The sequence below is a fragment of the Stylophora pistillata genome, chromosome 6, assembly GCF_964205215.1.
Source record: "Stylophora pistillata chromosome 6, jaStyPist1.2, whole genome shotgun sequence".
In the NCBI taxonomy this organism is placed as follows: Eukaryota; Metazoa; Cnidaria; class Anthozoa; order Scleractinia; family Pocilloporidae; genus Stylophora; species Stylophora pistillata.
In genome coordinates, this window is record NC_142524.1 from 36,832,919 (window position 1) to 36,852,832 (window position 19,914).

Genomic DNA, 19,914 nt, shown 5'->3' on the forward strand with positions numbered 1-19,914 from the left:
GTAAGTGTTACACACCTATTCGGTCGGCTGTCAGGTGCTGGCTGTAAAAATTACCAGTTCTACGTAGTCATTCGGTCTGTAATCAAAATAACCCCGTATGTTTTGCGCACTGATTCGGCATGTTGAAACATTTACTCTACCAGTTAGGTGCACTTATTTGGTCGGTTGTAAACAGTATCTTCCGTCAGTTGTGCGCATTTAATTACTCTGTCAGTTTTACACACTAATTTAATCGGTTCCAAACTTGATACGTTCTCAGTTGTTGGTTCTTATTCGGTCGGATGACAAAAAATATTCTGTCAGCTGTATGCACTTATTGATAGAATGTAAACGAACGAGTCACAATTTATCGCGAAGGGGCAGGATGAGAGGTCCGAGGATTTAAGGGGGGTGAACACAAATTTTGGGAGAAAGAGGGGGGGTAGTCACTGATAGAGTATTTCAGTCATCCCCTCTCCCCTCCTCTCCTCCTTCCTTTCACTGTTGAGTTTTTTAAGTACTTGTCTAATGCGCGCCCTTCCGACAAGTATGACTTATTTAGTGTATTAATATTAAGATAAAAATTTCGAAATTTTCATTACTTAGTGCTCTTGTGATTGCGCATCACTAGCAGTAATCGTTTTACTTCGAAATTTTCATTACTTAGTGCTCTTGTGATAAAATGCTAAGCTTACTGAATAAAGGCTGATAGTTTGTAAAGAAACTGTTTGAGGCTGCGTCGGTAGGGGTCAACGAAGTTGAAATGGTAAATTGGCTGAATAAGTTTGGACGAATAAGTTTGGATGAATAAGTTTGACTGAATAAGTTTGGACGGGCCGGACTTGCGCTTCTTGCCGCCAATGTTGCACTAAGAGAAAAATGTCGTATTATTTTCTCTTGCCTGTTACACCTAACTCTTCCTATAATCTTCACGTATCTGTTTGATTTGAATCTAATGTACGTAGACTTTAGATTAGAATTTAGACCTCTAGATTTGTTTAATCATATCAGTTTCCTTGTTCTTGACTTTGTTTTACTGCTAGTGATGCGCAAGAAATTGAAGAATATTCAGTTGACGCGAAAGATTCATTGCCCCACCGCCTTAACTTCTGAATTTTGGTCATTTCAATAAAGGTTAGCCATTGTTTCATAAAACCGCGTCCTAAACTATGTTCGATTTTTCCGAACCTTTAACACAATTATTTTCTAACAGTGGAAGATATTGTAGAGAATCACTACAAAGACCATTATCGTTTGGGCTAGTTTTGGGTGAACGGCCGAGAGACTAGCAAGGGATTGGGTATGAGTTGAGTGGTGATAATGGCGACCGCGTCGGCAAGTTCTAGCGCGTTAGTTGGTTACAAAGTTGGCGAAATATCCAAAGCATTACATTCAAAGACTGAAAGCAAAACGAGAGCAGATGACAAGCTAAATTCCTTGTTCAGTTCAGCTAAAATAATTCAGCCTGAATTTGAAGCAATTGCTCCAAAGGTAAGAAACGCTCCTAGCAATGTTTTACCTGTTGAAACCGAACCGATAAGAGCGTGCATGTAATTAAGAATTGATTTGCGTTTAGCGTGCGTATATTTAACAAATAGATTCCATGCTTTTCAGCGTCTGTTCGGTAACAAATTTCAGACGTTAAAATGTGGTAAGAACAAAAAAGGGATGCATGACATCAAAATGTGGTGAGAACAAAAAAGAGGCACATGGGTGAAGCCAAATCTTCTTGACTGTACAGGCCCACTGCATCATGGAATATATTTGTTTTATTTGATAAACAAGCAAGATTTTGAGATAGAATAAATATATGAAAATCATATATTTTGAACTGCGGTATTTGATAGGTATGATGCACGATCCTCGCAGTAGATAGCGCTATTTAAGCAATAGCGAAAATCAGACCTTAAAAAAATCAGGCCTGTACGGGACTCGAACCACTGACCTCTGCGATACTAGTGCAGCGCTCTACCAATTGAGCTAACAAGCCAACTGAGAGCAGGCCGTTAAGTTGATTCGTAATGAACCCGTGAAAGTGATAAATGAGATAGAATAAATATATGAAAATCATATATTTTGAACTGCGGTATTTGATAGGTATGATGCACGATCCTCGCAGTAGATAGCGCTATTTAAGCAATAGCAAAAATCAGACCTGAAAAAAATCAGGCCTGTACGGCTTGTTAGTTCAATTGGTAGAGCGCTGCACTAGTATCGCAGAGGTCAGTGGTTCGAGTCCCGTACAGGCCTGATTTTTTTTCAGGTCTGATTTTCGCTATTGCTTAAATAGCGCTATCTACTGCGAGGATCGTGCATCATACGTATCAAATACCGCAGTTCAAAATATATGATTTTCATATATTTATTCTATCTCATTTATCACTTTCACGGGTTCATTACGAATCAACTTAACGGCCTGCTCTTAGTTGGCTTGTTAGCTCAATTGGTAGAGCGCTGCACTAGTATCGCAGAGGTCAGTGGTTCGAGTCCCATACAGGCCTGATTTTTTTCAGGTCTGATTTTCGCTATTGCTTAAATAGCGCTATCTACTGCGAGGATCGTGCATCATACCTATCAAATACTGCAGTTCAAAATATATGATTTTCATATATTTATTCTATCTCATTTATCACTTTCACGGGTTCATTACGAATCAACTTAACGGCCTGCTCTCAGTTGGCTTGTTAGCTCAGTTGGTAGAGCGCTGCACTAGTATCGCAGAGGTCAGTGGTTCGAGTCCCATACAGGCCTGATTTTTTTAAGGTCTGATTTTCGCTATTGCTTAAATAGCGCTATCTACTGCGAGGATCGTGCATCATACGTAAGCAAGATTTTGTTATGCTGCATTCATTTATCAGGATTCAGCAGATCATATAAATTGCTCAGAAATATGCAATTGTACTTCATGGTGGGAGGGACTTGGTCGGTGCTCTGCTGAAGGGATAATGATGCATAAAAACAAAGTCAATAAAGTTGGCAACATGCTTTTGGTAAATTTGAATTTTGTACTTATGGAAGACAGAATCACTATGAGATGTTTCTCAAGATGGTGCAGTGTTGTAAACTCTTTGTGCCAAAAGGTTTAAAAGTAGGAACTGATTTGCAAAGCTCGAAATTGCGACTCACTGGTCGCCAATGCAACCAAAAATTGAGCTCTAGCGACTAACTTTTCAGAACTGGTCGCCAGCTGGCGACTCGCATTTTGTCCACTACCTAAAGAAAACCATGACACAACTTTTGCTACTAAATCTTTATACTAGGAAATCAGTCGGGCATGATAGCTAGTATACAACCCGCCTTTCTGTTTCTGGTAAAATGATTTCTGAATATTACAAGATAATCGAAAAAATTGAATGTAGTTTGACACGTCAATACTGCATTCACAGCGCGCCATATTGTTTCAGTGGCTTCTCCTGAAACTGGGATGGCAGGCGCACTTCAACACCATGACATGTGCTGTTCATTTACTGCGAAAATGGCAGCAGATACAAATCAGTTGAAAACCATCACCTTCAGACCAGAGACATATCACTTGAGAACAATGGTAGCTTTAACTAAGTCAGGGATGTAGCTAAAGTTTTTAACAGGTGTGAATCTAGCAATGAGAGGTGGGTATTTGGGGCGAAGGCCAGCGCCTTTGGCATTCCTTCTTTTGCATACACGAGTTACAAATACTGCTGGTTATTGAGCCTCCAAAGTGGACCTGCAATTCAAATTATGTGATTGTCGCACTAACTGGAGTGTCAACAACCCTTTCAGTTCAGGTAAGACAGCAATGAAGATGGAAACAAATGAAATAAATAAATCGTCGTCATCGTTGACTCCCCTTCTGTATAGAAGATAGGTGTCCATTTCACATCATTGACTGATGGTGAGTTCTGTAATGGCTGTAAAGACCAATACGAACCTTGAATTGTCTCTCACATTCTGGACAACACAGGCCTGGTGGTAATTCTGTCCATGGCTGTTCTTGTCTTTCTTTCTTCCTTTCCCTCTTCAGCCTTATGCCTTCTGAATGCCTTTCCTCAAACTTTTCAATTCCATCTCTTATTGCTTTCCTCCAAACAGTTCTGTTCATAGCCAGATTTTCCCATTCCCTAGTGTCAATAGCGCACTGGTTAAGGTGACTTTTCAGCCCGTCCTTGAATCTTTTCTTTTGCCCTCCTACATCCCGTTTACCTTCTGTCAGTTGACTGTAAAACATCTATTTTGGCAGTCTGTTGTTTTCCATCCTCACTACATGGCCACTCCATCTCACTGGTTCCTCACACACACACTCACCACACTACACATAGTTGCTTGTTCCAAAACACTGAGATTAGTTCTCCTATCTTGCCACTTAATGGTCATCATTTTCCGTAAACATCGTTGCTGGAACTTTTCTAAGGCTGCTATGTGTCTAAATAATAATCTTCTGAAAGCATTTATAAACAATTCGGAGAAAGAAGTAATGCTTTACAGCCGAAAATATGGCGTTCACAGTTAGGTAACTTTCCTGGGTTCCAGCTATTATCTACATCCCTGTAAGTGTTAAGTGTACTTGTGAATAAAGGCTGATAGTTTCGAAAGAAACTGTTTGGGGCTGCGTCGGTGGGAGTAATGAAATAATTTGGATATATCAACAAAGTTGAAATGGTAAATTGGCCACCGTAAAGATTACAAAAGCTGATGTTTCGAGCGTTAGCCCTTTGTCGGAGCGAAGGACTAACGCTCGAGACGTTAGCTTTTGTAATCGTTACGGTGGCCAATTTACCATTTTAACTTTGTTGATATATCCAAATTATTAAGTGTACTTGGCCCACTACTATTTCTTATTTATGTAAATATCTACATGGCCTCAGACAAATTAACCTTTTACCTTTTTGCTACTAACACTAACCCTTTATATGCTGATAAAAACCTAAAATCCCCCGAAACTTTTGTCAACTGTCAACTAATTAAAGTTGTCGTCTGGTTAATCGCAAATAAACTCTCCTTAAATATTAAGAAAACAAACTATATAATGTTTCATCCATATCAAAAACGCATTAATTTTAACATTTGCATAAAGGCCTATGATGGCTGCACTAAAACCTTTTTTGATCTTGAACATAAGGATAATATTAAATACTTAGAGGTAATAATTGACCAGCATTTATCCTGGAAACAACACATTAATTATATTGCTCTAAAAATCAGTGGAAATATTGGAATTATTTTGAGACCAAGACATTTTGTCCCTTTAAAAACACTTCTAAGTATTTGCAACTCACCAATTTCTCCCTATATATCTTACAGCCTCATTGCTTGGGGCCAAGCTTCCAAATCTCATTTAGAAAAAACTCTTATACTCCAAAAGAGAGCCGTTCACCTCATCAATTTTCTGACTTTTAGAACGCCCCCGATTCCATATTTCGCCCAATCTAACATTCTGCCAATCTCAATGCTCTACTTCAAACTTTCATCAATCTTAATCAACAACAAACATATGAAACATATGTATGAACTGCGGTTATGAGATGTATATGAGCACGATCCTTCGCAGTAAAGCACTATTTGAGCAATAGTGAAAATCAGACCTGAAAAAAAAAAAAAAAATTTTCAGGCCTGTACGGGATTTGAACCACTGACCTCTGCGATACTAGTGCAGCGCTCTACCAATTGAGCTAACAAGCCAACTGGGAGCAGGCCATCAAATTAATTCGACATAAACCCGTAGATGATAAATCAAACAACAACAAACATATGAAACATATGTATGAACTGCGGTTATGAGACGTATATGAGCACGATCCTTCGCAGTAAAGCACTATTTGAGCAATAGTGAAAATCAGACCTGAAAAAAATTTTTGGCCTGTACGGGATTTGAACCACTGACCTCTGCGATACTAGTGCAGCGCTCTACCAATTGAGCTAACAAGCCAACTGGGAGCAGGCCATCAAATTAATTCGACATAAACCCGTAGATGATAAATCAAACAACAACAAACATATGAAACATATGTATGAACTGCGGTTATGAGACGTATATGAGCATGATCCTTCGCAGTAAAGCACTATTTGAGCAATAGTGAAAATCAGACCTGAAAAAAAATTTTTTCAAAAAAAAAAAAAAAAAAAAATTTTTTTTCAGGTCTGATTTTCACTATTGCTCAAATAGTGCTTTACTGCGAAGGATCGTGCTCATATACATCAATCTTAATGTTTGATATAACTGCTAACTCTGCACCTCAAAATATTTGTAATCTATTTACTTCTACACAAGACCTACATCAGTGTAATACTCACTCATCATCTTCTGGTAACTACTATATTAATCATTCTAGGCTCAATCATCATAAAAACTCTTTTTCCATTGTTGGTGCTAAAATTTGGAACAGCATTCCCAAAAGCTATCGAAAACTTTCAAAACACATGTTTGAAAAGGAAATTCAAGCCTTACTATTTGAAACTCTAGAAACTCTGGACAGTTATGCTGACACTAGCACTCTTATTTCTGAAATAAAAAAGGCATCTTAATTACGATTCAATCATAAATTATAATATATTTCATTTTTTATCACTTTTTTTTTGTGACAAGTAATGTATTCAAAATCGACTTTTTTTAACGCCTTCAATTAGTAATTTGTGTTTGTTTGTCCTTAGCATTGCCCGCCTAGATTAGCTCGCTATTTGCAGGCAGTGTTTATTGTAAGTAATTGTTTTGGAAGACCTAATAAACTTGGAAACTTGGAAACTTGTTAATCGTGTTGTTTCCAATTGTTTTCACTCTTCAATTGTGACTTTTCTTGCATGCAAAGTAAGATATGAAATCGTGTTTTTGTGTAAGTTGGCAACCAAACTTTACAATCTGGCAACTAAATTATTTTCTGTTAGTCGCCAGCTGGATCCCAAACAAAAAAGTTAATTTCAAGCCCTGATTTGGGTTTTGGAAAGTGAAGTCAAAACTGTCACAAGTTGTGAAGTCAACATAGGGTAGACCAAAGTTGTGTTTATTATTGTAGAATGTAGAGCCACTAACTTAGAAAATTGCATGAATCAAAAATGAACCAACAATGCACAGCATACATAAATCTATCTGTTCATGCCACTTGTCAAGTGACTGAAACTGACTGTAGGTTTCCTGCCTGTAGGTTTCCTGCCTGTAGGTTTCCTGGCTGTAGGTTTCCTGGCTGTAGGTTTCCTGGCTGTAGGTTTCCTGGCTGTAGGTTTCCTGGCTGCAGATGATCAGTATACTAGATAGTAGGCTGCTTAGCATACCTTGAACACAGCAGCTAGATTGAAGTAGGAAGTATTGAAGATCCTTATTTTGTTATACATTTGGCCAAGTTGAAATTTCCTATAAGAATGTTAACTGTGGTGAAAATTTTCCAGGCGTGTTACTGGGTTGATATCATTAGACTCTGAGTAGAGTTTGGTAGTCATTAAATGTTATTTTACCTCTTTCATTCAGACATCTAAAACATCTGCAGGGGATGCTCACAAGTTTAAAGAAACTGGAGACCAAGGTATTGAGTTACATTGCTTTGAGAAAATTCAAGAGTAGTTTTCAAGATATAGGAACCTGTAAGGTTTGTTCTAAGCTTTACTGTCACCCACAATAAAAATTATAAAGAATGACAATGACTAATGGCAAATCTTTAGAACATAGTTACTGTGGTACATACTGCAAGCATCTCCTGATGGGTAAATGTATCGTCCTAACCTGTGAGTAATCATGGCTTGACTTCTCACAAAAAATCATGGGAGCTGTTGATGAATGAAATAATATTGAAAATGGCACTCACACTATGACTTGGAAGAAATGAAATTTTAATGGGTCCAATTTCATGATTATGAGGAGTAATCTGATATTATTAGAATGTAGGGTGAAGTTCACAAATTTAAAGTGTATTAGTGGGAAAAACTTTTTTACAGAAATTATTTTGGTTTCCTAGTTTGAAAATTATCTGCTCTTGGCCAATACTATAAATTCACAATGGTCACATGTCATGGAAAACTAAATTATTGCAATTTTTGGTTTGCATAAGCTGCTAAAATTCTTCCAGCTTTTGAGAATTGCACAGTATTTCCAAACAAATAACAAACCTCTTTAGGTTTGCCATTCAGTCAATATTTCTGTCAACCAACCAATAATTTTTCAAGTGTGGAGAAAATTGTAGTTTTCTTTGTGAAATGCTCAGGTTTGCATTTTGCCTTCACTTTAAAACCAACATTATAATTGGAATGGTTTGACATATCAAACATCAGTTATTTCAAGGATTTGGAAAGACCCTTTCAGTGGAAGTTTTGGAAGAGCACAATTTTATCTGCTTGCCAATTTTTATTTGGCTTTGTTTCTTTATTAGCTTTTTGCTTTCTATAGGGTTCTGTATATTTTATATTTTTTTACTTCGAATTTGTTTTTTTTTACACATAACAGGTTTTTGTAGCCATTCAAAGAAAAGAAAGGAAGTGTCAAGGTAAAAGCTTTGTCAATAAACCTCTTCAAAAAGTATTTCCACACTTAGAGCACACAATGCAAAAAAAAAAAAAAACACAGCTTAATAGTATGTAAACACAACGAATATATGAAATTCATATATCTGAACCGCGGTTCTAAAAACCATATTTATGCACGATCCTCACAGTAAAGAGCACTTTTTAAGCAATAGTGAAAATCAGACCTGAAAAAATTCAGGCCTGTACGGGATTCAAACCACTGACCTCTGCGATACTAGTGCAGCAACTGACCAATTGAGCTAACAAGCCAACTGGGAGCAGGTCATCAAATTAATTCGACATAAACCTGTAAGATGATAAATCAAACACAACGAATATATGAAATTCATATATCTGAACTGCGGTTATAGAAACTTATTTATGCTCGATCCTCACAATAAAGAGCAATGTTTAAGCAATAGCGAAAATCAGACCTGAAAAAATTCAGGTCTGATTTTCAGGCTCCCAGTTGGCTTGTTAGCTCAATCAGTAGAGCACTGCACTAGTATCGCAGAGGTCAGTGGTTCGAATCCCATACAGGCCTGAACTTTATCAGGTCTGATTTTCACTATTGTTAAATAGTGCTCTTTACTGCAAGGATCGTGCATAAATACGTCAATAGTATGTGTTGCACAGGCCATGAGGTGGCAAAAAAGCAAACAATGTTTGATCAACAGTGAGCAAAGGAGGCCTACAAATTGATTCCTGTTTATTACAGCTGTGATTCTGGCAGTGATGTCTGAGAGACTCAATTTTTGATTGGTAGTGTGTTCCCAGCTGGGTTTGCTTTGTTTCCAGGAGTGGTTTGATGATGAGACATAATTATTTTGCTTGCTAAGCAAAATTTTAAATGAAAATGTTTGATCTAGATTTAACATGAAAAGCCAATAAAAAGTACTGCTGAAGTCAGTTAAACATGCTCTTTTAACATAATGTTCAACTGATACTATAGGTTTAATTGTTGCAAATTTTGGAGAAGTTTCACCCAGGGAAAGCATGTGGAAGTAAAGGACTTAGTAGACTAAAATGAATAGAATTATTTTTTTGTTTTGTTGGTTTTTGTTTCTTTTCTTTCCTTACTTGTGATTTCATTACCAAATATCATGTGGAATGTGTTCTCCCAGTGATGATGAAGATATGATGGTTAAGAATACCCATAAAAAATGCAAGAAATCCAGTGAGGCAGTGGAAAATCCAGAAAGACTAGCCAGGACTGTCTTTGTTGGAAACCTTCCAGTGACATTTACTAGAAAGGTCAGTAGCAATATTTAATGAGAGCTAAAGCCTTTCATTAAAAAGTCAAGAAATTGTCACCTAACAGTGTTCTCATTAAGTACTGACTGCCACCTTAAAGACTGGATACCTGGATTCTGAGCTGCCTTCTTTTTGTAAGATAATGTATGTTAGTTGTGAACAGTAAACTGTAATAAAAATTAAAACATTGCATTGCAAAGTTAAGGAATGTGAAAAACCTATGGCTGTGGCAATCACAATAATATTATAGATGTTCACTTGTACCTTACATTTTTTGTTAGAAACTGAAACAGATGTTTGCCAATTATGGTGATGTGGAGAGTGTTAGATTTCGCTCAGTGGTAAGTGCTATCTACATTTTAGTATTTAGAGTTGCCTCAAGTTTAAATTGACTGCGACTCTTCCTTGATGAAAATAAACAAACAAAATTGTGACAGTTTGGTGAGATAATACAAAAGCTGCAATTCTTCACATGATCATGGAGACCATCTTGGGAAATTGCTAAGAGAGATTCTAGCTTCCAAGGCAAACACAGTTAACACTTGCACCCAAGATATAATTTAAAGAGACTCAAATGCTAATCAGAAGCTCAAGAATTTTTTATGACCTATGGTTTGAAACCTAGTGGCCAAAGAATTCTTTCCAAAGGAAACAAGGGACCCTTTTGGATCAGTCATAAAGCAGAAGATGATTAAAGAATATGATAAATATCTTTGATATAGAACATAGAGAGCACTCAGAACAGAAAACTGTGAATACAGAGCTTTTAAATGTTTATGCAAGAATGGATCAAAATGTTTTTGTGATTCCCACTTTAAGTACCATTGAATTGAACCCAGTCAAAATAACCATGACAACGGTCACTCTGTTAGGCCAGTGGTAGGACTGTTCTCTAGAATGAGCACACAATTTTGTGGATCTACTTATGTGTTATTGAAGAAAACAAGATAACCACCATGACCTAGGAACTTCACCAATTCTCACTAACCTAGACATTCACAACTAAAAGTAGCCTGTAGGCCTTGGGGTATGTAGAGGTTTCAAGCTGCAATTTGTTTTAAATATATTGGAATCACTGAGTGATCAAACTTAGGAGAACTAAGAAACTTTTTAATTAAGCTAGGGTTAAAGTTTCACTACTGTGTGGTGAACAAGAGTTGGGCTGGCTAATGTAGTAAGACATAATAATTGAGTGGAATTGGTTTAATTTCAATTGTTTGCATCCCTAACAGGCTGCTATACGAGTATGTGAAGCTAATCCGATCCTAAAAATTTTATCGAACAAATTAAAAGAATAAATAGAAAATTTTATTTAACAGCTTTCAAACACCAATGAGATAATGGAGTTTAATTGATGGTTTGAATAACTAATGAGCCTTGTCTCCTTTCAAGTTTTCTGTTGCACTAGTATTTTTCTTCAATGAAACAAGCAATTGATCACCATTCTTAAACTGATTTATTTTCTGCTTCCTAGATTTGATGGTCTTATTTTTTGTCAAAAGAACTTGCAAATTAAGAGTATAACATTATTGCCATTGTTTGTACCTCCAAATTGCAGAGTATTTGTTTCAATAGGCAGTTGATGATGTTGAATAGCTGATGGGGAAACTTCCTCCTCTGCTAGCATGTTTACTCATCTTATATTTAGCTTGTATGGTCCATAATACTTTTGAATAAATATTCAGAAAACAATTTCCTTTCACAGTTTATAAACTTATTAAGTGTAAAACCCTTAATTCAGAAAAATAAAATATTCTGCCTAGACAGTTGTTAATAATTAATGCTTAAAAATATATATCAGGTTTTGAGTGAATTATGTTTTGACAACCTGGCAGATGTTCAGTTTGGATAAAACCTGATAAGCTAAATACACAGATTTGTGGACAATATTGTGAGAAGTATGGAAGATCCTCATGAATGGAACAAGATAATTTTGAAAGCATTGGAAACTGTTTCAAAGAAAGATCTTGATTCGTTGGATTTGAAATTTAGTGGCATTCAAAATGTTCCAAGAGGGTTGGGTGAACTCAATCTTTCTCATCTGAAATATTTTTATCTACAAGGTAATAACCTTTCCTTTTTACCAGATGAGTTTTTTCCTTGTCTTAAAAATCTGGTGTGGCTTGATCTGAGAGACAATAAACTTCACGAAATTCCACAGAATATTGGAGAACACAGGAATATAAAGACATTGTTGTTAGGGAGGAATCAGCTCAAACATCTCCCGTTGGAGTTAGGGGTTATCAAGACACTAACGGGGCTAAATTTATCAAATAACCCTTTGGAAGAGCCTCCACAAACTGTGGTTGAAAGAGGAGTTTATGCCATCAAGCACTATCTATTGACTAAGCTTGGGGTGAATCCAGGATACTTTCAATGTGATGCAAATGAATCAGAATACCAGAGTACAGAAAGTGGATCAGATAGCTCACATACAGACAACAAGGAAAAGAAAAATAATTGCACAGATAAGTTACTGATGGCAGATGGTGGCAGTCATGATAATGGTAATCAAGGTTCAACAAAGGTAGTCTGCCCAAGAGAAGCTATGTCTTATTATGGAGCACTGCTTGGCAACATTCCAAAGTCCTACATCATTAAACCATGGAAGACAGGAGTCTTTTTCAAAAAGGAACAGATGGTTGATCTCTCACTTGAAAATTGTGACAAAGATGACATTGAAGAACAGTGACTCATTTATGTCCATAATTATTGTCTATGTGCATGGCTGTGAAAGACTACTCAATGATATCAAGTAAAAGATATTCTAATTCTTGAGTTATGGAAGATTGTCTAGAGCTTTGAAATGACAATGTCCTGAAGTGTGTTTGTGTTGAGCACAAGTGGAATTGTGATTGCAAATTTTATATTTTGATTTACAAATTGGTTGAGTGTTGTCTTCATTTAGATGTTAATAGTAACTCATTAAGTGAGCACAAAATCTACAGTTGTAATAGGTATAAAGGTTATGAAGTGAAAGCAAGCCCTGAGTCCTATCATAGCATTCTGAACTCTCTCCCTTTCCTCTCTAGTGTTTTCTGTTCATACCTGTCATACCACAGTAGAAATTATTATGAACAGTAGACAATCTAATTTGCTTGCGAATAAATCATTTTACTCACTAAAGACCCTTTTAATGGCAATCAAATCAAGTTTGCTGAGGTTTGTCACAGCAGTGATGATCGGTCAATATCAACTTTTCCCATGCTCATGTTATTGCTTTAGATGAAAAAATTCAGTCAGCTGTCTTAAATAATGAGTAAAGATTCATAAAAAAAGATGCAGCACTTAATGTCCTTGATGCATGTCCCTATTACAACAGCAGCTGTCTTCTTTGTAAGCATGTTTTCGACTGACTTTTTTGAATGACGTCATTTTTGATAGGAAGGACTTGAGGAATTTAGTTTGCAATGACATTTCACAGAATCCTACAGGAGATAAGACAAAGAAAGTGATTAAGGGAACTGAGAGAGAGATATGCAAACCAATGCTTGAGAGCTGAATCAAATGAATAATGTGTTAAACAGTGACACCACACTGAGCAAAGTGCAAATCAAATGAATAATGTGTTAAACAGTGACACCACACTGAGCCAAGTGCAAATCAATTGAATAATGTGTTAAACAGTGACACCACACAGAGCCAAGTGCAAATCAAATGAATAATGTGTTAAACAGTGACACCACACTGAGCCAAGTGCAAATCAAATGAATAATGTGTTAAACAGTGACACCACACTGAGCCAAGTGCAAATCAAATGAATAATGTGTTAAACAGTGACACCACACTGAGCCAAGTGAAAATCATTTCTTCTTATTTAAGATTGACACTCAACTATGTTTGAAGACAACACTACCTAGTATTGTCAGTGTCAAAGAGATCAAACAAATCAGTAGGGGACTACATGTATCTCTAGAAACCTGGTTTCTAAACTCTATATGATCGAACATATATATCCTTTTGAGATCTGCTTAGATTACATATTGGAGAGCAGCTTTGTTTGTTATAAGTATGATACATTGTGTACTTTACTTATTGTGCATCTTTTTTGCAGGCACTTGCTAAACCAGGCCTATCAAGAAAAGTGGCAATGAAAAAGTAATGTTACAAACATGTGTTTTGAACTTGTTTTAATTTAGTCATTTGAGGTGGTACAGTTAAACCTGTATTAAGTGGCACTGAATTAAGTGGTCACCCTGGATTAAGAAGTTGGTTGCCAAAGTCCAGAATTTCTTTCCCGTTAATCTCAGATAAAGGTGAAAAATTACAGAGACTCTGTAATTTTCACCTTTATTGTTCAGTCAGCTCTATTGAGCGGTCTCAGTCACCCTTTACCAAGGCTTAAAGGTCTCTTTTTATTGTCTTCCACCTGTGTTGTCTTCCACCTGTGTTGTCTTCCACCTGTGTTGTCTTCCACCTGTGTTGTCTTCCACCTGTATTGAACGGTCACTTGAAGCCGAACCACTCGAATGAAACTAAGAATAATTGTTCAAGTAACTTTTGAATCATGTTTCTTTCCCAAAATCAAAGTAAGTCATATTTTTTAATGAGATTCTGCACATAATGTTTTGAATTATGGTGCAAAGTGATGTTGTGCACATTTTATGACATTATTATTTATGGTCTGCATGCTTTGCGCTTAAGTGATAAATCAAAGCAGAAAACACTTGATCTGTAAATCACAGCACAGACTCCAAACTGGGTTTGTAAGAGGTATGCATTTGAAAGCATTGATATGTGTATCAAATTTATGACTCTTCAGACAAATTATGAGTGAAACTGTTGTTAGTCTTCTCATTGTCTCTTCTGGAGGAGAAAAATCAATACAAATAAATTATTTGCCCTGTTTTGTTATTTTGAAATACAGTATAGCAACTAAATGTTATTTAGTACATGTTTTCCAGTATCAATTGTGCACTATCTAACAAAGCATTCTTTTTTCTTTTGTAGAAGAGAGTTTCATCCAGATCGGCACAATATCAATGCTTATGTTGTCTTCAGAGAGAGGGAGTGTGCGGTCAAATCTTTAAGCAGGTGTTGATTGAAGGTTTTTAACTTGGCTATCAGAGATGACCTCTTACCATCTGTTGTATAACTCTTCTTCAATTTTCTTATTTGCAATATCTGATACATGTTAAGCAAATAGAGCAGACTGTACATTACCTGTTAAGTACAGAATAATGCAGTTCTTTAACAAAACTTATGGTTCCAAATTTTGTCTTCCTTCTACTGCTAGTAATGGTTTGGACGTTGGTGGGTTTCACATCAGAGTTGATATAACTAGAAAAGATATTGAGGTATGCTAGAACTACTGCTGAATACCAATTTGTGTTTGTCCATTAAAAATAATTTTATCTGCTGTGATCACTGCTAATTGTATGCAGTACTATATGGTATTATTCAGGGGTTTCAATAAAAGCCGGTTACCAGTGGTCTACCGCTGCCTGTAGGACCTCGTACCACCGTCTGTTTGGATTTCATTGATGAAAATAAAAAGTGGTGTTAAAAAAACAAATACAACAACAACAACAACAACCACTGAAATTTCAAATGCTACAAAAAAAAAAAAATGGGCAGACCCAAGGCCAAAAAAGCTGAAGCGCATGCAATAATTTCAACGTCCAGTGGTACACTAAAAAACTGAAGCCTCGATATCACGACAAAGGCATGCAGAAGTCGCTGGTTGATCTGGGGGCCTGCCCCCAGATCCTCCTAGGGGAAAGGGGCCTTACGGCCCCTTTAGAGGTCACAGCTGCCGATTAAACCTTCAGTAGCCACTTATAACTAATGTTATTGAAACCCTTGTATTATTACAGTACTTACCCAAGCCATAACCCTGTGGTATGTTCTGATTGACGTAAAGGGTTAATTTATTGAAGGAAGGCATTAGCTGTGGACGTTTAAAGTAACCTTGGAAAGAATGATCAGCTCAAGCTAACAGCCATGGATAGAACGGTAACCCTCTGCCAGTTATTTGACTTCACATACAGTTAGAATTTCTCTTTTTCTCTTTGTTTACAGCACGATCACACCAGATCAATATTTGTTGGAAATTTACCTTTTGGTGAGTAAACAAAGTCAGCTTATCTTTTCCTGTCAATACTCAGTATCAGATACTTGTTTGACATTCTAGCTGTAACTTATCACAGATAAGACAATTTGATTAATCTGTGCCTAAAAGATGTTAACTGTTCCTAGAATAGCCCTTACCCCAACATGTTTAGATTCCATACTTAGTACATTTACTGTGCTTACTCTCCTTTTTCAAGATATTTTTTGATTGGCTGTCTCCTAACATTTCCAATAAAAGGGGAGAAGGGGTGAAAGTTCACCAATTTTGTTGCTATTGTTGCTTAGAAATTTATTTCACCCTCATAAAATCCAAACCAACTCTAGATCTTTACCCTGGATTTAGCACTAACTGCTTTTCAAACAACTGGCCCATAGTTACCTTGCAAGGCCTGTATTCCTTTTTTTTAATCATTTCATCATCATCATCATCATCATCATCATCATCATCATCATCATCATCATCACTGTGATTGTCATCACAAGTGTTGTTATTGCAATTACCATCATTATTTCAAAAATACTGTTTATTATATTAAAAGCGCTACCATAATGAACAGTTATGTATAGTGACATCAGATTATCCACATAATGACCCTGGATCTATGGTTGTGCAATGTGTTGTAGCATTTTGTACATTTCATTTGTACAGATACCGAGGAGGAACCATTGAGGCAAGCCTTCAGTGAGTGTGGTGAAATTGAGGGTGTTCGAATTGTTAGAGACAGCAAAACTGGTGCAGGAAAAGGCTTTGGATTCATTCTCTTTAAGGTAAATAAAAGTTAAGATCAGTCTCACAGTACCTGTCTAGCATACACAACAAAGAATGTTTGCATAATCACTAAATGAATAAGCATTTTGTAATAAGGTATTAAATTCAAAGTCTCTTGTCCACTCTTACTAACGATTTTTGTTTTGTTTTGTTTTGTTTTCTTCACAGGAAAGAGATGGGGTGATGTTTGCCTTGAGAAGGAACAAAATAGAATTTCAAGGTCGACATTTGCGAATCTTCCCATCCACAGAAAATCCCCATTTAGGTGAAGTCATAATATTTTTATCAAGGTGGAGATTGTGTGTGCATATTGGGACAAGTGCCTATGTCTTACAGAATCCTCGCATCCTCAAGGCTTACGAAAACAGACTCAGTGTTATTCTCAGCCATTTTCCCTTTGTAACTAAAAGAGATTGCAGGGTTTAGATGTTGAGGAGGTATAATACAGCACAGAGCTGTTTGAAAGTTAAATTTAAAAAGCAAAAATAAAATGCTAGAAGACTGGTGGAAATGTGACTGAATACATATAAAAATAGATCTGCACCATTCAGAGTTTAGAGAAGTTGGTTATTTACCAAGTGCTTTGTTTACTACAACAAAGAACATAAATGACTAACTTAAGTCATGCCTAGTTGAAGTTATATCACTCTATTTATGGTAACAGTGGCACTAGTTATGAAAATTAACAGGAACTAATTTCCTGAATGAATGTGATTTTTCTTTCTTATCTAGGTCAGTCAAAAAGTCTCAAAAACAGTAAACCTGTGGCTTATTCATTCAGTGGAATCACCTCTAAGAAATCTACAAAACATCACTGTAAAGGAAAAAAACACGGTAGAGGTCCTGCAAGAATTATGCAAAAGACAAGAAACAAAGTGTAAAAAGTTCTTTAACCCAAAACAATAGAAATAAGAAATTGAAATCATTATGGAATACAAAAGGAACTGCCAAGGTTTCAAAGTCAAATAACACCTAAAGAAATACAAAAGGTTGGACAACTTAAAAAAGAGAAATATGTTACAAGATAAAACAGTTTGAATAACATCTATATTTCTTGTCTAGTGTTCCATAAGAGGAAACTTTACATTGAATCACAATAAAAAACTAAAAGATAGTGGTTGAACATGTTTCTCTAGAAACTACAAAAATTGTACATTTCTAATGGTAATAAACTATCAGAACCAAATAGTATTTATTATAACCCTCCCATGAATTTTTCTCTGATTCTATTGACTACTTTACATCATGGGGTTCAAAATCACCAGAAAGTTATCACAAATTAACCCTTGTTTGCATGGATATTTGCCCACTGATTATTTTCACTGAGAGGAAACAGTGGGAAAAAGCCTTCTCAAATGTTTGACTCTTTCGTCTTTATTACATTATGTGAATGAAAAATGAGCTTGTTTTGTAGAATCCAACAATGTGACAATAAAAAGCTGATCTTAAATTTTGCTCACAAAAACTACAAAAAAAGTCAACAAAATTTGCAGTCAATGCACCATATGAAAATTAATGGGAGGGTTGTAAGATGAACCTGCTTTGCTTCTTGGCCAAATATTTATTTCTCAGTCAATTTCCCAACTGCAGACATTATCAGGCAACATACCAGCTGCCTGAAGGGGTTTATATACTAAATATGGCCCTGTAAATGTTGCATAAGTCTGCTAAGTCGTGCCAAACTACCAACGTTGTACAATCGGCGCCTACAAGACATATTGCCATGATGTTTAGAGTTTAGCACCGTCTTGCAACCGAGAATATTTCTGACTTATTTAATATAAAGAACACTCGGTATAACTTACGGAACAGTGACTTCAAACTGCCAAGATTCAAAACTGTAAGATTTGGTAGGAATTCTATTAAACATATGGGACCTCTCATTTGGTCGAAGTTACCAAGACACCTAAGAACGATTGAAACTCTACATTTGTTCAAGAAGAACATAACAAAAGTCGACCTTTCAACTCTTGTTGAAATTTAAAACTTAACTAAATAACTTAGAATCTTTTTAATTATCTACTGTAAATAACTATTATCTACATATGTGAATGTATTTGACTTCTAAATTTTTTAGTGTCCCTCATTAGCTTATAGCTAAAAACATAGACACTTAAATAAAGTTTTTCATTCATTCATTCATAAATTTTTATTTTTTTCTCAAGTTTTGTTGTTTCATGTTTGTTTAAAGTATTCATCATTTGTTAAGGTTGCCACTTGGGAATGGAGTAAGCAGTAAGTAAGTAAGCAGTAGCTTATCTCTCAAACTGTCTCCCTACCTTATAGGCCTAAACTAATATTATTTCCAAATCTCAAGCTGCAAAATAGTGCGGCAGGTCTAAATTTAAAAAAACTGATTTATTCCATTTCATTTCCTGATATTATTATTGTTTGAATTTCAAACCTGTCTACATGTTGATCTTGAATTGAAACATCTCAACCAAAATTCATTTTTTTACACTTTTAAAGTTATTGTGACGCTCTAGGCTCTTAAATGCCTCCATACTCTGGATATTATTTAGGTGGATTAAGCCTTATAGTTTTATTTTGATTACGTGTTTTTGTCCAAGAGATATGTTAAAATAAGTTAATACTTTTGAATAGTGTAGTAATAAAAAAATTCTTTTCACATGAATGGTTGTTTGGTTCTCATTGTACCTGGGTATATTGGAAGTGAGCTGGTTATAAATTACTTAAGTGAAAACATTTGAGGTTATCAGAGCTCGTGAAGTAAGAAGAGCTAGTGCACATCCATATGGCCAGGCTTAGATTGTATTTAGCCAATCTCTGTTTAATTCTATTGTTTTGTATAGCATTGTTTAGGTTTATGAGCCATAAAGCTCTAAATTGTCTGGTTGCTTTGTTTCACTTCAGCTGAGATTTGTGTATGTTCTTAATTTATTCCATCCATGAATCATCAGGATCACTTTTAATGACCAAAACAGAACATCAACATTATCGACTTAAAAACCCATTAATATTAGAACTAATGACATATACTTTAGTAGAAGATCTCTGGTTTTTAAAAGCTTTCCTTACATACGTCACAAAATTTTTGCTGTACAAAGGCAGAACAGTGGGGGAATTCTCAAGGCATATAACCACCATAAATGAAAAATTGATGTAATCAAAAAAATAGATTATCAAATTCACCTCTACAAAATAAACGAGTGTTAGAAAGAAGAGTAACAGCATAAGAATTTTAAAGGAAGTTGCATTTACAAATCAGCTTATTCTTCTTTGCGAGTAAGAAACGTCAGAAATCAAGTTTCCCGCGAATTTGAGGCAAGCGGATGTTATTGTGGTACAGGAAGTGGAATTACACGATGAAATATGTCAATTCCATCTTCGATTTTCCATATATGGTACGGGCTAATAAT

General features: G+C 35.9%; 3 protein-coding genes across 5 annotated transcripts; 2 read left to right on the plus strand and 1 right to left on the minus strand.

Annotated features, from left to right (window-relative positions):
• Positions 1 to 1,265: 1,265 nt before the first annotated feature.
• On the plus strand, positions 1,266 to 19,169 carry LOC111331875 (RNA-binding protein 34). The gene is given in 13 exon segments (XM_022937076.2): positions 1,266 to 1,470; positions 7,412 to 7,466; positions 8,381 to 8,420; positions 9,564 to 9,693; positions 9,975 to 10,034; positions 13,748 to 13,791; positions 14,644 to 14,727; positions 14,930 to 14,990; positions 15,715 to 15,757; positions 16,415 to 16,533; positions 16,703 to 16,799; positions 17,267 to 17,377; positions 17,380 to 19,169. Coding segments are annotated over 13 exon segments (1,146 nt in total). The 5' UTR covers positions 1,266 to 1,299; the 3' UTR covers positions 17,511 to 19,169.
• LOC148729691 (uncharacterized) lies at positions 6,073 to 11,320 on the minus strand. Of its 3 annotated transcripts, none has more exons than XR_016002605.1 (3): positions 8,665 to 8,811; positions 7,626 to 7,707; positions 6,073 to 7,297 (listed from the first exon to the last, which is right to left on the minus strand). XR_016002605.1 is itself a non-coding variant. In XM_088763611.1 (3 exons), exons 1-3 carry the CDS (start codon positions 11,318 to 11,320, stop codon positions 7,194 to 7,196), a joined length of 165 nt encoding a protein of 54 aa, XP_088619737.1. In that variant the 3' UTR covers positions 6,073 to 7,193. The 3 variants fall into 3 exon arrangements, 2 of the variants coding, with proteins under 2 accessions (XP_088619737.1, XP_088619736.1); XM_088763611.1 differs by lacking the exon at positions 8,665 to 8,811 and adding an exon at positions 11,239 to 11,320 and having other exon boundaries at positions 6,073 to 7,232; positions 7,664 to 7,707; XM_088763610.1 differs by lacking the exon at positions 8,665 to 8,811 and adding an exon at positions 11,239 to 11,320 and having other exon boundaries at positions 6,073 to 7,232.
• Positions 10,737 to 13,484, plus strand: LOC111331876 (uncharacterized). The gene has a single exon (XM_022937078.2). It carries the CDS (start codon positions 11,594 to 11,596, stop codon positions 12,383 to 12,385), a length of 792 nt encoding a protein of 263 aa, XP_022792813.1. The 5' UTR covers positions 10,737 to 11,593; the 3' UTR covers positions 12,386 to 13,484.
• Positions 19,170 to 19,914: the final 745 nt, after the last annotated feature.

Coding starts and splice junctions, on each gene's coding strand:
- LOC148729691 (XM_088763610.1), bottom strand. CDS start 11,320: ATGCTAGCAGAGGAGGAAGTTTCCCCATCAGCTATTCAACATCATCAA. Junction 7,708..11,238: donor AAATACTCTGCAATTTGGAG/GTACAAACAATG, acceptor ATTCATCAACAG/CTCCCATGATTTTTTGTGAG. Junction 7,233..7,625: donor CCCATCAGGAGATGCTTGCA/GTATGTACCACA, acceptor ACTTCAATCTAG/CTGCTGTGTTCAAGGTATGC.
- LOC111331876 (XM_022937078.2), top strand. CDS start 11,594: ATGGAAGATCCTCATGAATGGAACAAGATAATTTTGAAAGCATTGGAA.